Source organism: Marmota flaviventris, chromosome 6, assembly GCF_047511675.1.
Source record: "Marmota flaviventris isolate mMarFla1 chromosome 6, mMarFla1.hap1, whole genome shotgun sequence".
NCBI lineage: Eukaryota > Metazoa > Chordata > Mammalia > Rodentia > Sciuridae > Marmota > Marmota flaviventris.
The window spans coordinates 8364025-8391579 of NC_092503.1; the positions used below are offsets into that span (position 1 = coordinate 8364025).

Here is a 27555-nt window from a genome sequence, read left to right on the forward strand (position 1 = left end):
TCTTTCTACAATATCTTTACAGTTCATCTATACACATCCCACTTAGAGTTCTCCATGTACACCTGGGCTTTTGAGTGTTTGATGAAGACAATCTAAAGGCACTTTCATCCAGGATCTTGATCACTCAAAATACTATCACTCTGATCAGTTATTTAAATGTCTGTCTCCTCTAATACTTTCAAAATTTCCTCAAAATTAAGTGATAGGCTCTAGAATCTTCGCAGTGTTTTTACCTCTAGCATTTACCATAGAGATTTTTTAAATATTTTTTTTAGTTGTAGATGGACACAATACCTTTTTATTTATTTTTATGCGGTGCTGAGGATCGAACCCAGTGCTTCACAGGTACCACTGAGCCCCAGCCCCTACCATACACTTTTAGCCAAACAACGCTGACATCTTTAGACCTTAAACTTCAAATGAGAGGAAAGCGGACATCTAGCAGCCACAGTTCTGAGTAGTTTACCTTCATCAATGTTTTTAATCTTCAAATCGAATCCTAAGAAACCAATCCGATTTTCCCCACTTTGCAGATTAGGAAAATGAAGGAAGACATTAAACTTCCCCGGAGTGTTGCGGGGCTAATACACTCGAGGTGTAAGGTGAAGTCCAAACGCATCCTGGCCACGAGGGCTGCACTGACTGCATTCACCGAGACGCAAGATTTTTAATCGCTGGGGCTAAACCCGAGGCACCTGCGTTTCGGGGCGCAGACCCTCCCTACGTGTCCCGGGGCCTGGCGGACTAAGGGAAGGGAACCGGGCGTTTCTCCTACCCCACACCCGCCCACCCCCTGGCCAACGTTGTGTCTGCGGGGGCCTCGCCGCTCCGAGCACCCACCACGAGCGAAGGCCGGCGGGGAGAAGCGCCCGCTGCGCGGCCCGCGGGGGGCAGGCCCGGAAGCCCCTCTCCGCCCCGGCACGTAACAGAGCCGAGCGCCGGCCAAGGGCGTGTCGGCGCTGGGCTGCAGAGAGCGCCGGGGCGCCGCCGGAGAAGGCCGAGAAGGGCCCTGAAAGAGCAGGTGGGCCCGCGAGAATGGCACTGGCACCAGCCCTGCTTCGCCGCACCCCAACAACGGCCCCGAACCCCTGCCGCGGCACCCCCGGACTCCGCCGAAGCCGCCGTGCCCGCCCCTGGAGCCGCAGGGTCCGCAGCGCGCCGACGGGACGCACGTGGGCGGAGTCAAGAGCCGGAAATGCCCCTAGCGGTGGACCTTCCCGGGAAACCCGCCGGCCGGAACTGTCTGGAGACCCCGCCCCCAAGCGGAACCCCCGGTTGCTGAGCAACCGGAGCCGGCGCCGACGACTGGCTCTGCGCTACCCCGAGCAAGTCGAGTGCAGCTCCCGCCTCCTGGTCCGGCAGCCTCGCGTCGCGCCCACCTCCCGGCCCGCCGCCGCTCCTCGCCTCGTGGAATTCCTGCTCTTGGCACTACCCGCAACTCTCTGGCTCCGTCGCCTCCCTAACGCCCACCTGCTTCACCGAAAGCCGGGCAGCTAGACCCCGGACATGACCTCCGCGCTGACTGACCGCACCTCCGGGGCCATGGGCACCTACACCTACACCAGCAGGCCCCGGGTCCTGCCCTGCCAGCGCCGCCGTTACCGGGACAACCTGTTGCAGCCGTGAGTGCCCAAACCAGCCCCTGTCCGATCACCACTTTCGCCCTGGCAAAAGCTGTCCGTGCTGCTTTCGTTTGCACTCTGCCAAAATAAAATTTCTGAGTAACTCCCGTGGTGTGAAGCAGTGAAGCCGAAAGGGACATGTGTGGACTCTCTTAGTTTACTTTAGTGACTCTAGTTGCTGACACGATCCATAACACGAATACGAATTTCCCTATTTCCCAAACTAATGCTTGTTGAGTCAGTCATGTACCAGACACTTCACTGGGGAAGTGAAGTGAAACATTTTTTGGATGCACGGTGCTGTGAAATTGGTTTCATAACTTCATTATGCAAATGAGGAAACTGAGGTATAAGGGTGACAAACACGATAGCATTTACAAAATCCTTCCCACACCAGTCTTTGGGCAGGACTTAGGTTGTCTTTATATGCAGAACTGCAAATTTATGATGAATTTTTGCAAATATTCAAACAACCGTACATAGAAGAGACCCTAAACTTATAGTTCTATTAAAATTGTTTACATAAGCCTCAAATTTTGGAATCAGCAGAACTTCACACAAATGCAGGCTGCATGGAAGCAGGAATCTGCATCTTTTGTTTATCTAGGACTATTCCTAGCACTAGTAAGCACTCAGTACAAACCGTGAATGCACTATTGAGCATCAGCAATGCAACTCTTGATACTTATTTCATACCCTGAGTCTAAATTTATAATTATCTTTTTTAGGACAAAGATTTCAGTAAAGATTGCTATCACTTAAGAGAAAAATTAAGACAGAAAACATGAATTTGAAGGGAGATATAGATGTTATATAAGGATTCAATATAAAAATGACTCCAAGAACACTTTCTGGTGAATTTAACTGATTTCTCACGAATCATTACTAGTAAATCAAACCAATAAATTAGGACTGAGAGTCAATGTTGGTTTATTAGGGATTATTTTTTATAATTAGTTGATTTATATATTGAAGTAATATGTATCAAAGTAATGCAGAAAGCACAGTAAAATTTTAATTTCATGTAAGTAGTTGCTTTCAGATCTTAATCATTGATATCCTTGTGGATAAGGCTGACATGATATCCTTATGAATAAAATATTGAGAAAGTGTCCAGAAGAATATTGTTAGCTAAATTTGCTGGTGAATGACAAAATGACCATATTTGAAAAGAGTATGCTATTATGTCACTCTTGTCTCTATTCCATAAAATCTTTAGTCCTATTTTGTTCAAAATTTTATGTTGAACTAGGCAATTCGTTCAGTTTTCCGGATGACACATAGCTGAAATGGATATCTTAATAGGCTTGAAGTGAGTTAAGGTTACAAATTATCCAACTGGGTTTATAACTGGGTTGAAACCAAAATATGAAACTTAATTGGATAGGTTTAAAGTTCTGTTTCTTGGGACTTCATGAGACTAACCAAATGCTGACAAAGACAAGTGGGCAGTAAACAAGTGTTAGTGCAATGATTACAACAAGAGAGAAACACAGCATGCAGTGAGAACATACAAGAGGGTCCCTAGCTAGGGGAAGAAGGACATGTCTATAGAGAGACAAGAAGAGCCTTTTTGAGAATATGACATTAAAGTTAAGATCTGAAGATAGGAAAGGATGGGGACAAGAGGAAGGGGAGGGATAGTTTCCAGGAAGAAGAAATAGCATGTATAGAACCCCTCATAGGAAATGAGTCCGGTTTGTTTGAGGACCTTATAAAGTCAATGTGACCAGGGAAGAAACAGACCTATAGGAGAGCAACAGGAGCTAGATACACCACATTCAGGCTTGGTCTTTGTTTTAGTTAGCTTTTTCATCTCTGTAAATACCTGACATGAACTTAGAGGAGGAAAAGTTTAATTGGGGCTTACAGTTTCAGAGGCCTCAGTTCATAGATGATTCAGAGTCCATTGCTCTAGGCCCAGAGTAAAGCAGCTCAACATGGAGGAACGGCCCCGTGGAGGAAAGCTGCTCCCCTCATGTCAGGGTCAGGAAGTAGGGCGGAGGGAGGAGCCATGTGGAAGATGCATCCTTCCAGGGCATACCCCTAGAGACTTATGTCCTCCAGCCAGACCCCATCTGCCTATAGTTACCACCCAGTCCATTCAAACTAAGATGGACTTACTAGGTTACAACTCTCACCATTCAGTCATTTCACCTCTGGATATTTCTGCATTAACAGAGGAATTTTGAGGGGACACCTAATACCTAAAACCCTAACATTCTGCCTCTTACTCCCAAAAGCTCATATCCGTCTCACAGTACAAAATGCATTTAGTTCATCTCCAAGTGTTCCACAGTCTTAACAGTTTTAGCATTGCCCAAGAGTCCACCTCCAAAGTCTCATCTGAAACTCAGGGCAAACTCTTTGTTGTGAGCCCCTGCAAAAATCAAGAGAAAGTTACATATATCCATGTACAGTGTAACAGTGCAAACATTCCTACCCCAAAAGGGAGGAATAGGATCATAGAAAGGCCAAAACAGGACCAAAACCCAGCTGGGGGAACAGGTCCAATAACTCCACATACAGCATCTAGGACACATGGCTATGATATTTTATTTCCAAAGGGGTTAAGTATCCCCCCTGCTCCTTTGGCCTTGCCAGTTGAAGGGCACATGGGCTTTCTTTTAGCCTGGATCTCTGCAGCCAACAGCTTTTCTCCACAGATGGTCCATGTTATTGGAACTCTTAATTCCCAAGATTTCCATTCCAGCTTCATCTTCACAGCTTCATGTGTTGCCCTCTCAGGAGTGGCCCACAAGGACTCTAACGCTGATACACTTTGCCTCGCCTCCTGGGCCTTCCTTTGAAATTCCCATGGAAGCTTCCGTGACCCCCTAACTCCAGCAACTGCATTCCTGCAGAACCTATACCATGTGAATGATGCTGAAATCTGTCACCAGCTCACACAGTACCTACACCACCAGGAAGAATGGCTGCAGTGACCTCTGAGTGCCTGTGCAGTTCATCATGGTGAAACAGTTTCCCAAGACCCCTTATATGAGCAGGGCACGCCCATGATCTCTTAAAAGAATTTTCCCTCCTGTGCCCAGGAGCCTGTTGTGGGTATGGGTGAGCAAATTTCTGAGATGCTCTTTCCTATTGTCTTGTGTAAAGTACTTGTCATCTCTTTAGGGACTATAATATCTTCATTAAGCACAGCTTTCTTGGCCCCAGCTTTACTCATACTTTTCTGGCCTAACAAGTTTTTAAAATACTTCAGCCCTGCTTTCTGCTCCTTATTCTCACAGTAAATCTGACGAAAATCTGCTGGCAACATCCAGCAGATGTTGTGCTGAATGCTGTGCTGCCTTGAAATTTCCTGCACCAGATTAATTAGCCCATCACTTTTAAATTCAGCCTCACACAAAGTCTAAAAACATGGGCAAAATGTAGTCAAGTTCTTTGCCAGAGTATAATATCTAGTCCAGTTCCCAATGGAGTCGTCATTTCCATCTGAAACCTCATGGGCACAGTCCGCATTCTGTCATCATTCTGGTCTTCTGAGCTTACACTAGAATCACCCATTAAACTCTGCTTACAGCATTCTAAAGCTCTTTCAACTTGCATCTCTAAACTTTTCAAAATTTCTCCTGCAAATCATTTCCAAAGGCTTCTGAACCATATGGCCAAATTAGTCACAGCAACAACTCACTTCTCAGTACCAATTTCTGTTTTAGTTAGCTTTTTCATAGCTGGGACCAAAATACGTGACATGAATGACTTAGAGGAGGAAAAGTTTATTTGGGGTTCATGGCTTCAGAAGTCTTAGTCCAAGACAGCTAAATCCATTGCTCTGGGCCTGAGGAGAGGCAGCCTGTCAGGCAGGAAGGGCCCAATGGAGGAGAGCTGCTCAACTCATGGTGGGGACAAGAAGCAAAGAGCAGAGAGCTAAAGAGGCCACAGCAAAGAGGGACCCTTCCAGGGCATGCCCATAGTGGCCCACCTCCAGCCCTGTCACAATTGCAGTTACCACCCAGTCCATTCAAACTAGGATGGACTTATTAGATTACAACTCTTACAGTTCAGTCATTTCACCGCTGAATGTTCCTACAGAAACACAGGCACGTCAAAACCATAACAGTCTTTATTTTAGTTATATTATAGGCTATTGGAAGGAGAGGGAGAGAGAGAGAAAAGAGAGCACATGTTTTCCATTTAAAATTATCTTTATTGATGGTTTTTAATTTATAAAAGTAATATATGTTTCTTGAAGCAAATGAAAAAATAAAAATACAGATAAATAAAAACAGTTAATCATCTCCTGCCTGCCTCTACTCCTGTTTCCCTGCTTTAACCAAACCTAAGTCTTTTTTCTTCTTTTTGTACACACATAAATGAGCACATATGTATATATGGAAGAGGCTTCATTTCTGAAATAAAGTCATACCAGCATATATTATTATGCAATTGGCCTTTCCCATTGTTCAACAATTTCTAATTCCTTTCCCCCCCCCATTTTATCTGCCCTATTTTCTTATGTATACATGCACATACATATTTAATTATATATAAATGGACTCACACTCATGCTTGAGGCCATTATTAGGACAATCTGATACCTCACCCCACTTCCCTTGCAGCCTGCTCACTCACCCCTACCCCAAGGTAAACCATGTTAACAACTATGTAAATTCTTTGGGACTTTGCTCCTTCCCTGAAAGAGTGGCCAGCCGAGCTGAAGTAACACTCAAGTATTTTACAAGTTGGAAAGGAAGAGTTGTGAGCTAAAAATAAAGTTAGTATATTGGTCATAACAGAAACTGCCAATGGAAGAGGTCATCTAAGGACAAGAGAAAGCAGAGCCCTGATGAAATCCTCCAGACCAGAAAGAGCTGCAAACAAAGGTTGAAAAAGAGCAGCCAGAGAAGAAATAGGACATCATTTAAAGAAAATACCCACTGTGTATTCATATTTCTTACTAGTGATCATTCCGACCCCTGAGATTAAAATTGTATTAATTTTAAACCACACCTTTTAAAAATATCTTTAGGTTAAAAGAATAATGAGAAATTGGACTTTTTTTAAAATCCAAAATTTTTTTTTTAACAGAGAGAGAGAGAGAGAGAATTTTTTTTTTTAATATTTATTTTTCAGTTTTCGGCGGACACAACATCTTTGTTTGTATATGGTGCTGAGGATCGAACCCGGGCCACACGCACTCCAGGCGAGCGTGCTACCGCTTGAGCCACACCCTCAGCCCCCAAATTCTTTTATACATATAACTTTTCAGTCCTCAAATCAAACTTTTTTTAGTTCTTCAGAGCAGGCTCTTTTTAAGATGGGCCATTTTCACATTTGTTAAGTAGTCTTACAGATTTACAACTGAAGCTAGCTCTGCCATTTACTAGCAAGGTGACCTTGGGCAGATTCCTTTCTGTTTCCTCTCCTGTCAGATAGAATCATAGTTCCCAACTTGAAGCTTATTGTGAGCAATAAATAAAATAGTACATATGAAAGAATCAGGCATATAGTAAGCTCTATATAAATGGCAGCCATTTGTCTCCTTTTTTATGGGCCATAGTAAAACAGAAATCTGTTTTCTTAAAATGTTTTTATCTTAGTCTAAATACTGTTGACAGTGAATTTATTTCATAGACATCAACACTCTATTAAAATATTTATTTAGAATTTGCTGTTTTACAGAGAAGAAGAACCTATGCGGTATGGAAACATAATGTATGACAGAAGGGTGATCCGAGGCAACACTTACGCACTTCACACAGGGCCGCTGGTAAGCACGATTTGTGTATTGTAACTCAGAGCTCTCAAACTGTGCTGAAGGACAGGTAGCACACTGGAGATGACATTGGAAACAATCAGTGAATTCAAAGACAAATCAACAGAAATTACCCAGTTTAACAACAAAGAGAAAACATACTCCAAAAAGAAAGGCAGCCCTTGAATTTGTTGTTTTTGTTTTTGTTGTTGTTGTTGGTAGGTTGGTTTTTGAGATGGGGTTTTACTGTGCTATACCAGATGGTCTTGAATTCCTGGGCTCACATGATCTTCTTGCTTCAGTCACCTGAATGTTGGCATTACGGTATGTGCCACAGCACCTGGCTGAATCTGGAGTCTTCATTGGTGCTGGGAATTGAACCCAGAGCCTCACATGTGCTAGGCAAGCGCTGTACCACTGAGCTACACCAAGCCTTTCAAGGAGATTTTTTTTTCAGTCCTGAGGCTTAGACCAGGACCTCGCACGCACGTGCTGAGAACATGCTACACAGTGAGCTTCGTTCCCAGCCCCTGAATTTGGATGTTTTTTTGTTTTGTTTTTGTTACCCAGAGGGGTGCTCTACCACTGAGCTGCATCCCCAGTCCTTTTTAGTTTTTATTGAGTCAGAGACAGGGCCTTGCTAAATTGCCCAGACTGGCCTGAAATTTGGGTTTCCCTGATCTCAGCACCCCACCCAGTAGCTAGGAATGATCCCCATACTCAGTTAGATGGGGGATTCAAAGCAAAACCCAGGCTCTTCACACTCCAAAGCTCCTCTGCCTGAGATAGGGATGGTCTTGTGTGTGTGTGTGTGTGTGTGTGTATGATAAATATTTGTAACAAAATTTATCATTCTGACCATTTAAAGTGCAAACTAAGTGCTATTAACTACCATCACAGAATTTCGCAAGCTATCACATCACTATTATTTTTTAGACCAGAATTTATTATATGCTATTGCATTTAGATAATGAAATACAAAATTATATAGAGAACGTTCTGCTGACATTTTATTATGTATTGAGTTTATATAGCAGGGGAAATAAAAGGTTTATTTTATAACTTAAAAGAAAGAAAGAGAACCTTTGGGATCTGAAGAATGATTTAAAAAAAAAAACTACATTCATGTTGTCAAATTTCTAGGAGAGGAGGAACAGTGTGGGATGAAAAAATGTTGGAAGATAAAATGCTTGAAAACTCCACAAATTTAACAAAATGCGTACAGATACAAAAAGCTAAGTGAGCCTCAGTGATAAACCCAAAGAAATTGACACATCAAATTTCTGAAAACTGAAACAAAAACTCTTGGGAGGAATGGCATGTTGACTAAAGAGGAACACTGGTTGAATGACACTGCAGTTTCCATCTGGACATGGAGGCCAGAGGGAGTGACACAGTATTTTTCAATCCTGAGAGCAGAGGACTACCAAGCCCCAATTCTAATCCAGTGAAAATATTCTTACCCAAGACATTCTTAGATGAAGGACTAAAAATTTGTCATAAGCTGACCTACCCTTAAAGAATATCTACAGGAATTTCCCTAACAGAAAAGAAATGGTTACAGCAGGAGACTTGGGACTTCCGAAGGGAAGAAGGAACAAAATTGTAGGTAAAAATAGGGGTAAATGTAACAATTTCTTTCTTATGATTTTTTAAAATTATGTTTGATGGTTCAAGCAGAATTATAACATTAACTGATGTAGTGCTTAAAATACATAGATGAAATATTTAAGATGATTACATTTTTAATTATATATAATTATATTTTAAAGTGGGGATAATAAAAGGATTTTAAATGGGGGTAGTAAAGGGAAGTAAGGTTTCTATACTTCACTTGAAGTCGTAAAATGTTGATAGACTTATATGTTACATATGTATTGTAATACCTGGAAGAGTCATTAAAAAATACACAGATATACATTTAAAATTTTTCCAAATAAATCAAAATGGAATTATAAAAATGTTTACATGTTCGAATGATACTCTGAGTTTCTCTATCAATTTAGCATCCACCAGACACACAAGATCCACCTGCATGAGTCTCTTTGGACAGCCTCACCATCAAGGTTGGACTGCAGGCACAGCTTCAGTGACACAACCACAAATGAAAGTTTAAAACCCCTGGAAAGTCAGCACTGTATGTCTGTACACACAGAGGGAAAGAGAAAGAGAAAGGGCCCTTATACCTATACTTCCTTTTTGATCTCCCTCAGTAGTGAAGATTGAACCCAGGGACACTACCACTAAGCTACATCCCCAGAACCCTTTTTAAATTGTTGCCCATGATTACCTCAAACTTGCAATCCTCCTGCCTCCGTCTCCCAAGTAGCTGGAATACAGGCTTATACCACCATGCCTAGCAGGCCAGTGCCTTTATGGGGTCCAGGGCATTATCCAAACAGTTTTCCCAAGGGGAGCTTTAATTAATCAGTTTAGAGCATTTTAGTTGATGGGTTTAAGCCACTAATTCCAGTAGGTCATGCTGTGACTAAGAGCTGGTCACTTTAAATTCAGGGCAAATGTTTGAATGGTCTGTTTAAGTAAAGCAGCAGGAAAGCAGGGAGTCTCCCTTCCCTTGCCAGCTAGACAGGAGAGATGCCTCTATGTTTATCTCTAGTCACTGGATGGAACCATTCAGGTAGGGTATAATGTTAGACATTGTACCAAGGTTTGTCACTGGACAGGGGTCCAAGGAGGGCCCTCCAAGTGGACAGTGAGAGGTAAATTGGGCATGGACAGGTTCTTGTGCCACTGAAATTAATTTCAGGACACATGGAAAACAAGGCACAAGCAAATGTTTATTAAAAGACAGCAAAGCAAAGATAAACAGACCCCAACACACACCAGCAGCAGGTGCAGGTGCTCCTTGACTCACAGAGGATAGAAGGCTAATGACACAACCAGGGTCCAGTCCCCTGACTACATATAGGATTTTTCTAGGAAGAAAAGTACAGGTTCCCAGGCAAGCTTTTGTGAAAATTGAATCTTATCTCAATCAGTTCATACTTGAGGTTCACAATGTCTCTTCGTGGTTAAGCAGTCTAGCCATAAATCAATTCTGGGAACATTGTATAGGTCCTTGAATCTGGTGACATTTAAATAGATTGTTTTTGTTCTAGTTGATCTGATACAAGAATATGCTGGAGGTTTTGTCTACTTAACTAAAGAGACAAGCATGACTGGTCATGCTCATAAATGTGGCTCTCCCTCCCTCCTCTAAAGGTCTCTTCTCTCTCCCTGAGAGTTCATCTATCTCAGGGTGATTGAGCACTGCTTCAGGTATAAGAAAATTATAATTAAAACGGGGCACCAATTCATTCCTGGATTTTGGCAAACACATACACAAAAAAAAATTTGGATGCCAAGGCAAAATAAAATTATATGTACTCACCATGCCCACAGGAAGGCAGGAAAAAGAATATACAGAAATGAGGGTGAGGTTGTAGCTCAGTGGTAGAGTGCTTGTCTCACATGTGCAAAGTCCTAGTTGTGATCCCCAGCCCTGCAAATAAAATAAAGTTGCATACAATTTCTGTGTGCGGCTTTTGTCCTGGGAGCTTAAGCATTCAGACCTTTTGTCCGCCCAGGGACGCCAATTGCTTGGTTGCTCGTGGCTAAAACACTCAGGGGTCACTCCAGGGGAACTGGGCTGATTGGGCTGTGCAAAGTAACCACACAAGGACAGAAATACCTTTTCCTTTGGGGTTGCTCCTCTGACCTTAAGGGTCTGCAGAAAGAGAGAGAACATGCTGACCCCTTTTATTGAGGAGAAGCTATTCAAATGAGGCAAAGGGTCAGGTTTCAGGGGGCTGAGTCTAGCTAGCTTCAAGATGTCTGCTGTCAACAGGTTGACTGACATCTAGGTAGACCACACCCAAGGGCACAGTAAGATAAGGGATCACACAAAAAGCATTTCCATGAAACATTCTATCCCAAACAGGGCAAGGGGTAATATTACAAAGGAATAGCAGGTGAGCTTAGCTCCACCCATGGGGCTGTAGGATGACACGCCCATGCACGAAGACACTGTCCCAAGAACCCAAGAAAGGTGGGGCAGTCTAGTGGCATTTCTGCTACCCAACCCTCAATCACTCAGCCAGGAAGTGACTCAGTCACATGCGAGGTTGGTCTCCCACATCTGTGTGAATAGTGAGGCCTATGTTCATTAAAAGAGAGATGAAAAACAAGAACAAACAGAAAACAAAAAGTAAGATGGCAGACTAAGCCCTAATATATCAGTAATTACTTTAAATGTAAATAGTCTAAATAATTAAAAGATAAAAGTTGGCAGAGGGAAAAAATAGTGACCTACCTATATCGGTCTGTAAGAATTATCATTTCAATTCTGACGTTTTAAGTTGACTGAAGGCAAAAGGATGGAAGATACATCATGAAAACATGAATTTTGAAAAGGTAGTTTGAAGAATCATAGAAAAGAAATTAAAAATAGGTACAAAAGACAAAAGGAAAGGCAAGAAAGTAAAACTTAACTCTAGAAACTTTGTGCTGAAGTCCTTCAGGTTTTGGACCATCATTCCTAAGCCAGTTCTGTTGCTTGTTCCTCCCTTGCCCAAATTTCCCCAAAATCTTCACTCACAATCTTAAAGTTACTGGAAATTCACCTGTTTATGAAAATTGCCCTGTGTGCTGTAAATTAGTCCACTAATACATGTATTTTAAAACAGATTGGGCAAAAGGAGACATTTATGATATCTATGATATATGACACTTTCTAATGTTATCTACTAACCAGATAATAGAGACCACATCAGCCTAACATCCTCAGAATTGCCGGACCGCCATGAATCATCTTGTGATACCAGACTGATGTCATCCCAACATAACCTCCCAAGTTCCTAGAACCAAGTCTCCTTTAAAATAAGAGACTAAGAACCTCTAGATGGTTTGCGTTCTCTCTTGAAACTGTCTCTGCTTTCATAGTAAATCTGTGTGTCTCTAACTGATGTGTTCTTAAATTCATTTCTGTGATTTTGTCAAGAACCCTACTCATCCTGAATTGTGGTCCCCCTCTCCAGGAACTCCTCAGACCTCCTCTGGTGATAGTTGTGGCTATATTAGCATCAGAGAAAGCATACTTCAGAGCAAACAAGACTATGAAAGACAAAGACATTATAGAATGATAAAAGGAACACAATTAAACCAAGATGATGTAGCAGTCCTAAATTTGGATGTCTCAAAACAAGATGTATGTTTGAAATACATTCAGTAAAAACTAATAGAACTGAAAAGAGAAATACAGATATCCACAATTTTAGTTTCTCTTAGAAAAAAAACAGCAAGATTATTGGAGATTGGACAATATCATCAACCAATCAACAGGTCATAGCAGTCAGGAAGATGTTCTGTAAATGTGAACAGCAGAATATGAATGGCTCTCAAGCACCCGGCAATAGCTGCATGACATATCTACCATATGCCCCATGAACACCTGTGAGAGAACTAAAATCACACAGAGTATGCTTCTCTGACCATAACAGAAAAACTAGAAATCAGAAACAGAAGATAACAGGAAGATGCTTAAAAACAGGAAAACAACCAGAAAGTAAAACAGATTTCTGAATAATCCATAGGTTAAAGAAGAATGTCAAAGGAAAATTTAAAAGAACACTTATAACTGAAAAAAATATAGCACATCAAAATTTATGGGATGGAGGCAAAACAGTGCCAAGAGGGAAAGAAGAAAGGCTTTGAATCAATAATTAAGTTCCTACCTCAATAAACTAGATAAAAAGAACAAAATAAACCCAGAGTAGGAGAAGGAGGAAAATAAAAGATAAAAGCCAAAATCATAAACAACAGTGAAAAATCAGTGAAACCAAAGTTGGTTCTCTGAAAAGATCAATAACATTGATGAACCTCTAAAGACTGACAGGAGAGAAAACATAAATTGCAAATATTAATAATGAATATCAGAGGATGTAACTACAGGTACTGTAGCCGTTGAAAGATTGAAAGGATGATAATGGTATTCAAAAGTGCTTTTGTCTACTATCTCCTCTCATGCTCAACACAGTGCTTTACTTCTGTGGCCCCAAATGTTACTGGAATTGAATATCCATACTGCCCACTGCTCTGAGTGACCAAATATTTGGGAGCAGAAGTTGGTGGAAAGAATTCTTTTTATTGAAAGCTGGCCCTGAAGAAAATAGAGGGGGCTTTTTGTCTCAAGTCTCTATCTTAGAGGGCTTCAAAGCACAAAGACCTTTTATAGGAGAAAAAGCGGTACAGCAAGACAATGGACAAGAAATCCATACCTCTCTAGAGGAGCAGGTCTCCTTTTCTTCCTTCCCAGAATTTAGCAACAATGGACCTTGACCTCCTGGGATCAGCACCTGCATTTTCTTTTCAGACAGACATATTACTTTTCTGCAAGTTAATCCATATGCTTTACCCATAGTGGATAATACAACAAATACTGTGTACCATGGAACTGAAGAAGGGGGCAGTGCGTTACAGAGGCCTTTCTTTAGAATTTAGAATACCAGAGAAAGGGATGGGACCTTAAGGATTAGGTAGGCCAATAATTCTAAGAACAGCTTCCCCAGTGAGCTGTTGTTACACAGATATGTCTGGGGTGGATGGGTGTGGATTTCTACACACATCAACCAAGTAATTCTCCACATTTTGCAGAGTGTCCTCTACTTCCACCAAATTCCAAAACTATCCCTCTGAGGATTGCATCAGATTCAATAGGTTAAGGCTCAGTCCCACAGGGCGGCCTCCCCTTCAAATGCCAATCTCAAGCACAGGTTGTGGCCTGTACTTCTGACCAATTGCTATGAATTAAGATTCCCCTGACCCTCTCCTTGAGTTTGATTAATTTGTTATTGCCACTCAAAACTCAGAGAATCAGAAACTCAGAGAATCACTCTGTTACACTTACTGGTTTATTATAAAGGGTATTGCAAAGGATACAGTTGAGCAGCCTGACTGGAAGAGATTCACAGGGCAAGGTGCATGAGAAGGGGTATAGAGCTTCCATACCCTCTCCTGTGTGCCACTGTCCTGGAACCTCACTTGTTCAGCTATCAGGAAGCCCATCTGAACCCTGCTCCCTTGGGGTTTTATGGATGCTTCATTATGTAGGTATGACTGATTACATCATGGGGCATTGGTGATCTATTTAACCTTCAGCCTCTCTCTTCTTCCCTGGGATTGAAGGGTGAAGCAGAAAGTTCCAACACTCTAATGCCACATTGGTCTTTCTGGTGACCAACGCCATCCTGAAGCTATTTAGGGACCTTTATTCACCACCCATTTCATTAGCATACAAAAGATATTCTTATCACTCCAGAAATTCCAAAGGTTTAGGAGTTATATGCCAAGAAATGAAGATAAAAGACCAAATATATTATTTTAAATGAACCACAGTATTACAAATACAAACAAATATACACATGTAAATTCAGCAACATAGATGAAAAGGACCAGTTCCTCAAACTACAAAATTCACTAACGTGAAATAGAACTTCTGAATTCTCATAACTCCTAAAGAAACAATTTCATATTTAAAAACAATTTCATATCTAAAAAGAAAAAAGAAATCTTCAGGTCCAGATAGTCTCACTAGAGAATTCTTCCAAGCATTGAAAGAAGAATTAGCAACAATTCTAAACAATCTCTTCCAGGAAATAAGAGAGAAAGGAGCATTTCTCAACTTGTTCTATGAGGCCAGCGTTATTGTCACAGGAGAGTAGAGAGATGAAGTTCCAAACCTTTGGCCTTGCGTCCCAACAAAAGAAAGTTTAAAGTCAGACATGAAAAGCAAAGCAAGAGAATTCTATTATGAGTGAAAGTAAAGTCTGGCTCAAACAGAGAATGACTGTGGGAGAGAATGGGTTGTCTCCAGGCAGAGAACAAGGAAGGAAACAGGCTACTTCCAAATTTATTGCTGTTTGGTGTTTGCCAGGAGAACGGGGTTCCACCGCCTGCAGTCTATACCAATCACATTTTTGACTCCTCCCACCTGGGAGTTTTTGACATTGGTCCTCATGGGAATGGTCATGGTTACCATCCCATTCAGGGGGGGTCTTCATCTACAAGTCAATCCTATGTCAGTGCTGATGCTGGGTTCAGTGACTGGGTAGACTTAGCGCCCCTGAGCTTTAATGAAATTTCCCTTTGAAATACACAAGAAACCTATGGCATAAATCCTAACTTTACAGTGACTTCAGTAGAACCTGTTGGAGTTAGTCTCAATGATCTTTCTTGATAATTTCTTAACTGGCTCCTTTTGTTTCTACCTGTTTATTCTCAGTATTAGTGTACCCATTGTTGTTCTATAAGTTACTTAATTGTTTATTAAAGGCAATTCAAGTAAACCCTGTGATCCTGCTAGGTTCTTGGTTCACAATTCACTGCTCATTACTACTACCTAAAATTATCACCCTGTTACCTAAAACAAATAAAGACAATACAGGACAAATAAAGAAAAAAGAGAGCCATGTTACCACTGGAGGTGCCGAACTGCTGGGAGCAATTAATCCACTTGTTCACCTGGAGAGACTTCATTTGGACTTAGAATGTTTTCTTTGTGAGCTAATGAAATTTTTAAGGAAATTCTGTTCAAATGAAATTTAGATTTTAAAAAATCATAGTGCTTTTCAGTTTCTTAACCATACATTAAAATTTATTGTAACAAGAATAGTTAAATCAGTTTTATGGAGCACCCAAGGAAAGGTGTGTTATTCCACAGGATTCTGCACCCATTTGTTCTAGTTAGCAGGCAGACTTGGAAGGTCCTTTTGTGCTTTGTCAGATACCTTTTTTGAAAGGTGTATTACTCAACAAAGTAACAATAAAAATCTTCATTATCAAGTCACTGATAATCAAGAAGCACTATTATGGGATGCATGCTTTTTATACTATGCAGAAATCACTTTCATTTTTTGGTTTGGTTTGGTTTGGTTTGACTTGGTACTGTGTATTGATTCAGAAGTGCTCCACCACTGAACTACATACATCTCCAGCTCCCCACACCACCCCACACCACCCTCACCTTTTTTTTTTCTTTGCAAAATAGGGTCTTGCTAAATTGCTCAAGCTGCCCTTGAACTTAGAAGCATCCTGCCTCAGCCTAGGAATCACTTTTGGAATGCCTTGAGAGGTATTTTCTAACTTTTAGAAGCTTTTTCTTTCTCTCCCAGTCTGGGCAGACTGATCCTCTAGAGCTTCAGAGAGCACAGGCAGCTAAAAGGAGGGCTCTTGCCAGGAAACGAGCCCAAGAGCAGCTCAGACCACGGACACCAGAACCTGTGGAAGGCAGGAAGCACGTGAATGTGCAGACAGGTATGTGACCATGCCATTGACACCAGGGCTCCTTTGTTCACTTAGCGGTCTGTGTCAGTTCGTTTTTACTTGGTCTTTATATCATGTATGTATCTTCTGTGCTCACCAGTCCTTCCCAATCAGATGTAAGGAAGCCCATTCGTTAAGCAAAGACATATCTGTACTATTATCATATTGGACATGGGTGGAAGTGTGGGTTGGGATTTTTTTAAGACAAAAAGGGGATGGATTGTGGCTCAGTGGTGGAGTGCTTGCCTTGCATGTGTGAGGCACTGGATTCGATCCTCAGCACAACATAAAAATAAATAAATAAATTAAAGATATGGTGTCCATCTATAACTAAAAAATTTTTTTTAAAGTTTTATGATCAAACTAATTCTCTCTTAGCCCTTTTCACATATTTTATTTTAACCTCTTAGCCCAACATGAATCACAGTTCTTTTCATGAGGAATTAATACTATAGGACAGCAATGTAGTCCTGCTTGGCCTTTTATCTATCTTTTGAGAAGACAAAGCCCACTCATATCTGATCCTCTGCCTTCCATACCAGCCTCTTTTGCTGTCTCCTTCTTTTCTCCCTTCACTTTTCATTGCCTCCAGAGCCACACAGATCTTCTGAGGCAGGTGCCAGGATTTTCTACTTGTCTCACTGTTACCTGGACCCAGAGGGTTTGGCTGTCAACAGTATCTTGGTGATCTGACAGTACCTGGCATCTTCCTTGGGCTAATGTGACTTCTTAAAGATTCATCTTGTACCCTGCCAAAATGGGGAGCAGATTCATTCAGATTGTTTTTGTAGTAAAGATTAAAGGAAGAGATCCATTCACACTTTTCCCCCTACCTCCAAGCCAAATCTGGCCTAGATTTGAACCAGTGATCAGTCAATATAGTCTAGATTCTATGGTAGCAGAGATAAGGTGTTGGTTTGTACCACCAAAATATTAAGTGATATAATAGCCCCTTTTCCTCAGGGACTACACAAGTCCCATACCTGTGGATCTCCTCTATTATTGCAGAGATTCCATATGACAGTAATTATGATTCCTTTTACATATGAAGAAACTGAGGATCCAGAAGATATATCTTGGCTAGGTCCTGTGTTCTGGCTAGTGCTCATGTGCTTCACATGGTACCACATTGTCCCTGTTTCATATAAGTTATTTCTAACTTAAAATTTGTTTTCATACATGTGTTTGTAATCTGTAGGATAGAGAACATTAAATAACATGGTGATTTGATTCATGATTTATAATATCTTGGAATTTTCAAATCTTTATACATCGACTGTGTAGGAACTCAGTTGCACCTACACTTTATCAACACACCATCCCCTATTACACTTTGCATCTTATACACACCTGTGGTCTCATATTCTTCAATTCCATTACCTAGTACTTGTAAATAGTCCAGCCTTACTGACTCTGTGATCTTCCAGATACATAAAACTCTTAATCCAGTGTGTAAATCAAAGCCCACATTGGCACTTTCATTCCAGGACTTATTTTCTAAACCATTTAATTCTGTTTTGAAGGAGATAAAGTTTCAAATATATATGTATGCTTGAAATGTACCAGAATTTCAAATTTAGTGTATATGGTATTCTTCTTAGAATTGTACCTTGAAGAAATTGCTGATCGTGTAATAGAAGTTGATATGGAATGCCAAACAGATGCGTTTTTGGACAAACCACCGACACCACTCTTCATTCCTGCCAAGACTGGCAGGGATGTGGCCACCCAAATACTAGAAGGAGAGGTACAGTATATTCTTTCAGCTTCCCTCTAACATCTTATAAATGATATAAATTTAGGTTTAGGTAAGGCATAACATAGACCAGAACCACTTTCACATTAAGAAGGATTCTGCTTTTTGGATTGCTCTCCCAGATGTGTCTAAAATAGTTTGTCCTATAAGTACCCAGAAATATTTTTAAATAATATATTCTGACTTATCCTCTTATCAGAAATAAAATCATCAGAAATATTTTAGAATACTTATAATTTGGTTTCATTTGTTTATATATGTGCTTAATGTATGTACTTAAGACAGATTTGCACCAAATAAGGAAGACGAATATTCCCGATAGAAGAGATTCTACTCTTAACTTGTGGATTATATACATTTTAAGAAGATACTCTCCCTGTTTAGAAGAGTCTTAATTACATTTTCACATCAATGTGGAATGCATAAGTAGACCAGTTTATGATACTGAAGAAAAGAAGGCAATGATTATATGCATAAATGAGATTTAAGACTTGAAGGAACTTGAAAGAACTGTCACTGACAGTGGGAAATAAATAAGTCTTCAGAAGCTACAGAGGAGGGTGTTTTTGCCTCCAAACCCTAAACATTAATTACTTAAAATATTCATATTCTTATTCCTTTGTTCATCAGTTTTAATGAAAAACAGCCAGGAAAAAATGAGCAGGAAAGGCAAAGAATAAGGACAGGATAGAATATTCCCTTTGGCTCCAGGACAGAATATTTCCTTTTGGCTTTGATCTTAAAGTTACTGAGTATCAGGGTTTACATTGATGAATGTATACTTTTTTCATAATTTGACTTACTAGATTTTTGCCTATTAGCACAATGCTGTGTACCTTAAGGGTTATTCTGAGAATTAGAAATCACAAGTACCAGCACTCTGGCACACGGACAGCATGACAATAATACCCTGTTGTTAATATTTTTTTATATTTTCATGATGCATTTAGTTAGTAACTACAATTTTGTTTACTTTTTGTGTGTGTGTGTGTGTGTATGTTTAAGCTTTTTGACTTTGACCTTGAAGTTAAACCAATGTTAGAAGTTTTGGTGGGGAAGACAATTGAGCAGGCCCTTCTGGAAGTGATGGAAGAAGAAGAGTTGGCCAACCTGCAGGCCAGTCAGCATGCATATGAAGAAATACGGAATGTGGAACTGGCCGAAGTTCAGCGACTGGAAGAGCAAGAGAGACGACACCGAGAAGAAAAAGTATGGAATTCTATTTTTCTTTGTTAGCCAGTTGTGTGTGTGTGTGTGTGTGTGTGTACTAAAGCAAGGGCCCAAGGGCCTTGCACATGTTAGGTGCATCCTCTACCTTTGTGCTATGCCCCCAGCCACTCTTAATCTTTTGACTCTTTAATGTATTATGTTCAAAATTACATGTGGCATGTTACAAAGCTAAAGACATTTAAATATATTTTTTAAAAATCTATAGTATTTGTTGCTCAAGTCTTTCCTTTAGATCATAAATATTTCTTGAACTGACATTTTAAAATTTCAGTTTACATAAATGTATCTAAATTGAGATTCTAGAAGTTCCCAAATTAATTGAAAGTTCATAAATTAAATGTGTCTGAACTGGAAGGTACTCTTAAATATCAGGAGTCAGAAAGATATTGATTTGCCGTAAGTCTATGAATTCTGGGTCTTTTTCTCAGTGGTCAGTCCTTCTCTGTATCCCCAGGGATATTCCAGAATTACTTGGATCCTTACTGAATATTTTGCAAATTATAACTTTAATAAAAGAAATTCTACAACCCAGTTTTTTAAAATGTACCAATAGCCTGCTATTAGGTAACTCTAGATTTAGTAATCTTTACGTGTCTGTCCGATTCTGACAATAATTTTATACTTATGAACACCTTCTATTGTATATTAATGAACAAATTAAAAAGCAGTGCCCGAGTACCTAAACCAGTTAAAATAACTTCCCAAAGGGCCCAGTTTACGATGAAGAACAGTTTGTTGGGAAATTCTTCTCAGTAGTTAATCAGCTGGACCTCAAGTTTTCCTCCAAAATGCATAATTGCTAACAGAGCACACAGTTTATGGTAAGGATCGTGCAAATGCAAAACTTTTCTTATAAATAAAATAACACTGACAGAAAAAAACCTTTATGGAATTAATTAGTGAAATCTTTCTCAAAAATTTTTATTTATTATTAGGAAGTGTATTATGGAAAAATCAAGAACATAAATCATCTAGATCTATAATTGCTGAAACTTTGGAAATAAACTTAATTAGAAAACATATTATTGCTCCCACTCCCACCTGGGAGTAGAGAAGTGTGTTCGCTGGTTTTACAGATGGTATATGATCTAAAGAAAGTAACAACAAAAAAAAGAGGCTTTCAAGTTCAGAACATTTTAGCTTTGTGGATTGAATTTTTACACATGAGTTTATTCATTGATCTATGATATTTAATTTAAAATTATAAGCAATTATAATTTTCCTGTCAGTGTTATTCTATAATACTAATTAAAAATATAGCCAGGTGTGAGGCATGGTGGCACACACCTGTAATCCCAGCAGCTCAGGAGGCTGAGGCAGGAGGATCACAAGTTCAAAGCCAGCCTCAGAAACTTAGTGAGGCCCTAAACAACTTAATGAGACCCCGCCTCAAAATAAAAAATAAAAAGGGCTGAGAATGTGGTTCAGTGGTTAAGTGCCCCTGGGTTCAATCCCTGGTATCAAAAGAAGAAAGAAAAAGAAATATAGCCAGGTACTATGTAATCCAAGCAACTGGGGAGGGCTGAGACTGAGGATTACAAGTTTTAGGCCAGCCTAGTCAACTTAATGAGACACTGTCTCAAAGTAAAAAATAAAAAGGGCTGGGGATATAGCTCAGTTGTAGAGTCCCATTGGGTTCAATCCCCAGTACTATAAAAAATTAATATCATTTTGATAGCATCTGTACAGTCAAGCAAGTTTATTGTTTTGTTAGCTTTCATGCTATGACCTAAATATTTGGCAAGAACAACTTAGAGCAGGAAAAGTTTATTTTGGGCTCGGGGTTTCAGAGGCTTAATCTGTAGTCAGTAGACCTCATGGCGCTGAGGTGGTGGAACATGGCTGAAAGGTTGGGGGGAGGAAAGCTGCTCAGCTCCTGGTGGCCAGAAGCAGGAGAGAGATCAAGGGGTTGGGGAGGGAATGTCCCCAGGGACCCACTCCTCAGAGTAAGTCTCACTGGGCCAGAGTTACCACCAGCACAGGAGCCCTTCCAAATTAGGATGGATTGATTAGGCCACAGATCTTATAACGTGATCATTTTACCTCCAAATATTTCTGCGTTAACACAGGAAATCTGGGGGGCATCTCATAGCCAAACCAGAACCATCATGAAATTATTTTACTTGAATAAAATAATCATAATCAGGAAATGAGTTTTACTCCGTCTTTCATATCTTTCTGAACTCAGTACCCACTAGTTGAAACTCATTAAAATCTTGATGAAAGATCTTTAATAGATACCCTGCTGTCCACTTTTTGGTAAGTCCAAATTCTTTCACTTATTGATTTCACTAAATTCAATGTCTCGGGAAGACAGAATGCCTAAATAACCATCTTTGATGATGTTTTTCTCTTGACAGGAACGTCGTAAGCAGCAGCAGTGGGAAATAATAAACAAACATAACGAGACAGCACAAAAGATTTCTGCCCGTGCATTTGCACAGCGTTATCTGGCCGACCTTCTCCCATCTGTTTTTGGCAGTCTCAGGGATAGTGGCTACTTTTATGATCCTATCGAAAGAGGTTTGTGAAGATTTTTGTTAGATTAACTCTGTTTTAATAAGCATCCTCTTAATGGTTCAAATTTATTTCATGCCCATTTTTTATTTTGAATTAGGATCTATTTCTGAAACAAAAATGTTAATTATAGTTGTTTTAAGTGAGCATTATTACTGATAAGAGGTGTATTATAGTACCATGCAATTAAGTAAAATTATGTATCAAAAATTAAAATAAGCCATCTTAAAAAAGGTGTACTATAAAGATCTTTATTGTAGAGTGTTAGCACTTCTTTTTTTATATATTTATTTTTTAGTTATAGGTGGACACAATATCTTTATTTTATTTTTATGTGGTGCTGAAGATGGAACCCAGTGCCTCACGCATGCTAGGCGAGCGCTCTACTTCTGAGCCACAACCCCAGCCCTAGGACTTCTTTATTAAGAAGCAACATTGTATAGTAGAAATGTGGACTTGATGTCAAAAATTTAAATCCCAGGTTCATCATTAACTACCTCCATGACTTGAAATGAGGACCTTTCAGGAATTATATCATAAAGTATATGAAACTTTGTGTAAACTATAAAGCACTACATATGTGCAAATAGTTTTTATTATTAACTTTTTCCCAGCTGATTCCCTATTCCAATCAGAAACCCTTTGGGGGCCGCTACAGAAGACACCCTTTCATTTAATTAGGTGCTTGCATTGCACTGTTTTAGGTATTGGAGACAAAATAAAAAAGTAACAGGAACTCCAGTCTCTGGCTTTCAGAGCCTATAGTGTGTGGGCCATCTGTTGGCCTGTCCTCAGAGCCTACTGTCCTATACAGTCCTGCCTCGGAGAGATACGGCAGATATAATGGCCATTTCTCAGAAGTACAGATGGAAGCTCAGGAAAGATAAAGCCTTGTTCCTGGGAGCTTACTATGGCTCTCACACTGGCCTGAAACTCCAACTCCGACCCACTGTTCTCTCTGTGCTGCCGTCCTGCCTTTTGGGCTCATGTCAGGCCTCCTACTATTAGTCACAAAAAACAGTAGCTTTTTTTCCCTATCATGGGTTGCCGTAAACGTCGGGTAAAATTTGCAAATGAAATTCATGCCTGAGATTTCAATTATTTATAATAGCAAATATAATAGTCTAACAAACTCTCCACTGTCATACTATTGAAAAATACCAATTAAATGCCTGCCTCCCAAAAAAGCTGTTTTCAAGGTTTAACATGCATATTATAATGGACCATATTTTTGAAATGCTTACACAGTATATTTCAATTTCAGTCAGAACAAACATATTATTAATGCAAACACCTAATTTCTTACCCATTTCTAGATGGCTGCCCTCTGACCTGCATCCTCTGAGTTCAATCAGCTTCCATTATGCCAGGAGTCTCAACTGGGGGCATTTGTTTTACTGGCAATGCTCAATCCCAGATGTGCATCACATTTCACTGGATTCTGCCAAAACCACATTTTCCTGTGCCTCCTTGATCTGTCTGACATTGCACCTATTAAGCAAAGTTTAAATTATGTGACTCCAAGAAAGGCCTCATAGTTTTTAAAATATAACTTCCACTTTGATAGAAAGGAAACTGACCAAAACACATAGCCTTTGCAAAAGTTATGCTGTATAAGTCTATTTAATATTTTCTATTGAGAAAACAATGGTGATAAATCTGTTACATTAGGGGAAAAGCACTTTCTTCCTATTTATAATGATCCATAAGGCTGAGGAAGAACAGAGTTACTTTAGGTAGAGGGGAGCAAAGAGAGGGGGAGGGGTTATGGGGTAGGATGGATAGTAAAATGAGTCAGACATTATTACCCTATGTACATATATAACTATAGGATTGGTGGGATTCTGCATCATGTACAACCAGAAGAATGAGAAATCATACTCCATCTATGTATGATGTATCAAAGTGCATTTTACTGTCATGTATAACTAATGAGAACAAATTTTTAAAATTTTTAAAATGACTTCATGCAATTTCCTTTTTACAGATATTGAAATAGGATTTCTCCCATGGCTAATGAATGAAGTTGAAAAAACCATGGAATATAGCATGGTGGGAAGAACAGTGCTTGACAGTAAGTTCTTTTATTGTTTTTATGAGTCATCTCTAAAATTTTCAGTGGACAAACAAATGAAAGAAATATTCTAATTTTATATTACTTAAACTTTAAATCTATTCATTATATTAACAAAGGCCCAATTTTTGCCCTTAATTTTTTGTGTGTAATTTTATTAGTATTAATATCTCCTGTTGTCACTGTTTTATAAGTGGTGTTCTGTTAAAACAAGCAAAGAATATAACTTATATTCAGTATATAAAATGGTGAGGAAGTTAAGACTTTAAAGGTTATGATATAGGAAGGAGGGGGCCTGGTGAATGTTTTATACTCATCAAAAATATAAAAATCATAATGACTTCTGAACTTTGCAGTGTTGATCCGGGAAGTGGTTGAAAGGAGACTGAATACTTATGAGCAGAAAGACAACAGATATCCTTCTCTAAGATCAGAGGGATTTTATGATCCTAGAGTAATGGGAGAAACCCTGGGGAGTTATGATCCAAACATACCACAGACCCAGGAGCCATTGCTGGGCACAGACTACCTACAAGGAACACAGTATGGAAGAAGGTCCTATTCCCAGGAAAGGAGGTTTATGGAAGAAGGAGTGCTCTTGGAGCCGGAGGAAGACACAGAAATGAGGAAAACCTTAGGGAAGGAAGACCCATCAGCAGCAGGGGGAGGTTGGGAGCCATGAAGCAAGTCAACAATAACAATCAGGTAATGATGCACAGGCCCCTCGGGAACTAGAAATTACGTTGTATTTAGTCAACATGTCTTTTTGTCTAATGAACTGAGCAAGTGAATTGTGATAAAATAATAAAACAAGTAAAGATAACACTTTAACTCATTTATTTAATAGAATATTCAAAGGCTATATTGTAATCCTTGATTACTAGTTTCCCGTTACCACTATATGTATCGAAAGAATCTATTTTTCCTTAATCCTTCTAACTTGCGGGGGGTGGGGGGGTAGTATGCTATCTAATGTGTAATATTAGATATCTAGATCATAGATTCTAACTACATATCAGTGCTTTCACCATTGAGTTTTTCCTTCTCTATAGGGAAACTATTTCACCCATTCTATGAAAGAATAACTAAATGTGGTGATACTGAAGACAAAAGTACTTCCTCCCTGCAAGAACAAAAACTCTCTCCCTATTTGTATTAAATTAAGCAGATCATTACCCTTTATATATTAGGGGATTCTCTGGATGGGTGATATGTTCTCATCTGTCTTTTTTCTCATTCCTACTATGAGAAAATTCAGGCAGCACCAATAAAGCAAAAGTCCTTGTTTACCCTTATGCAGTTCATTCCCCTCTCCAGAAGAAAACCACTGTTATTAGTTAGGTGAGTATCATTAAGGCCTTTTCCAAGTATTTATATACATCTATGTTATATACAAATTTATAGGTTAATTTTTCTTTTTATATATATATATATACATTAATACATGTAAATTGCTTATCTTTTAAAAACAGGGTATGATGTTACATATTATGGCTGTTATAGGGAATTCACATTTGACTTTTTTATCTGAATTTGTTTAGAGAATTTGCCTGTGGTATTGAAAAATCACATATTATTTTATTTCCAAAATCTTGTTGATATAAAGCAATAAAGGTATTCTTCTGATCCTTTAAGTGGCCTACTTTTTAGAATATTTATTGCCATATTATCTGTAGTGATTTGAAATAATTTATGATTATTAAAATTATCAAGTAACTTTCAATTATTAACACATTTACTTCTTAAAATTTCTTAAATTAGGTACCAAGGATATAAATGTGGAGAGTGTACCCATTTCCCCAAATATCACTCTATCATTTAAGACCTCCATGGTCTTCCAGGGCATGTGTGATAGTGCTCACATTTTCACTTTCTAATGTTAGTGCAGTCGGCCAGTAGACGTCAGTGGAGGGCCTGCCATGTCGGGAACTGGCAGGAGGCTGCAGGTGAAGTGGGCACCAGACCTGAATGCTACATGCACGTTTTTTACAGCCCAGCAGTGGAGCCAAACAAAATAAATGATATACATGGAGAACTCAAAGCTCAGGAATTTTAAGTGATTTGCAGTAGGTGACTAGCCTAGAAAGTTAACAGGACTAACACTGTAATACAAATCTTCTTATCTGTAATCCAATGTACTTTCTTCTAACCAACCTGCTGTCCTTGTGAGGTACAAAGAATGATTTTAAATAAATTATTGCATTAATGGCATTTTAAAAATTGGAATTACACCTGTTATCTATTACTGGGATAGTTCCATCTTGTTAAACAGTGTTTATGCTGAGCGTGGTGATGCATGACTGTGATCCCAGAAACTCAGGAGGCTGAGGCAGGAGGATCACAAATTCAAGACCAACCTTGCTCAGCAACTTAGCAAGACCTCATCTCAAAATAAAAATAAAAAGAACTAAGAATGTAGCTTAGTGGTAAAAACACCCCAGGTTCAATCCTTAATATGAAAGGAAGGAAGAAGAAGGAAAGAAAAAGTTTTATGATCATTCTAAAATTTATAAGATACTAATTATTTTTTTTTTTATTTTTGGTACTAGGAATTGAACCCGGGGGCAGTTAACCACTGAGCCACATCCCCATCCTTTTTTTAAAAAAATATTTTTTATTTAGAGACAAGGTCTCGCTGAGTCGCTTAGGCCTTGTTAAGTTGCTGAGGCTGGCTTTACACTTGCAATCCTCCTGCCTCAGTCTCTGGAGTCACTGGGATTATAGATGTGTGCCACAGTGCCCAGCTACAAAATATTAATTTTGGCAAGAAGATTAAATAAGGGTTGTCACTAATTATTATTATTACTTATTTAAAAAAATCTACAACCAATTTTTGGAAACCTTAAAATGGATTTGAGACTGATATCCTCTATGATTCTAATTATTCTTTATAATTATCCAGTCGACTAAACATTTTTCAGATATTTGCTAAGCATCTAAATCTATGTTCTGTACTTCCATAAATTAATTCAATTTATTAAATATGTAGAAATCTGTAGACCCCACATTGAAACTGATTAAACAAAAATAATTGGAAGATTAAGGTATTGCCGTGTGAGAAAACTCCGAGAAACTGGTTTTATATTATTTGGAAAAAAGAATATTAAATGGAAATTTTGAATTTTCTTAAAATTTATGAAGAATTTCTTCAGGCACATGAAGAATTTATGATAAATTATAAGGCAATATGCCTAAGTTTCCTGTGTCTAGAAGACTTTTGGTAACCGCAAGCAACTTTGCAAATGAGTTGGATGTATAAAAATCTTCAAATTGCAATTGGGTTTGCCTACATTCACTAACATTCTTCTCATGAATTCTA

General features: G+C 39.3%; 1 protein-coding gene across 2 annotated transcripts; it reads left to right on the forward strand.

Moving 5' to 3' along the window:
* The first annotated feature begins 1257 nt into the window (after positions 1-1257).
* Rsph3 (radial spoke head 3) lies at positions 1258-25870 on the forward strand. 2 transcript variants are annotated; one of them, XM_071612874.1, is made up of 9 exons: positions 1258-1622; positions 7269-7356; positions 16509-16650; positions 18261-18406; positions 19421-19624; positions 22006-22168; positions 24150-24236; positions 24593-24941; positions 25289-25870. In XM_071612874.1, the coding sequence occupies exons 1-8, from the start codon at positions 1507-1509 to the stop codon at positions 24916-24918; spliced, it is 1272 nt and encodes a 423-aa protein (XP_071468975.1). In that variant the 5' UTR covers positions 1258-1506; the 3' UTR covers positions 24919-24941; positions 25289-25870. The 2 variants fall into 2 exon arrangements, with proteins under 2 accessions (XP_071468975.1, XP_027795288.2); XM_027939487.2 differs by having other exon boundaries at positions 1259-1622; positions 24593-25870.
* Positions 25871-27555: the final 1685 nt, after the last annotated feature.

What these genes read in the sequence shown, in the direction of transcription:
- Rsph3 (XM_071612874.1), top strand. Translation starts at nt 1,507, where the DNA reads ATGACCTCCGCGCTGACTGACCGCACCTCCGGGGCCATGGGCACCTAC. An exon ending in CACTTCACACAGGGCCGCTG is followed by an intron (nt 7,357 to 16,508) that starts GTAAGCACGATT and finishes TTTCTCTCCCAG; the next exon opens with TCTGGGCAGACTGATCCTCT. An exon ending in TTATGATCCTATCGAAAGAG is followed by an intron (nt 22,169 to 24,149) that starts GTTTGTGAAGAT and finishes TCCTTTTTACAG; the next exon opens with ATATTGAAATAGGATTTCTC.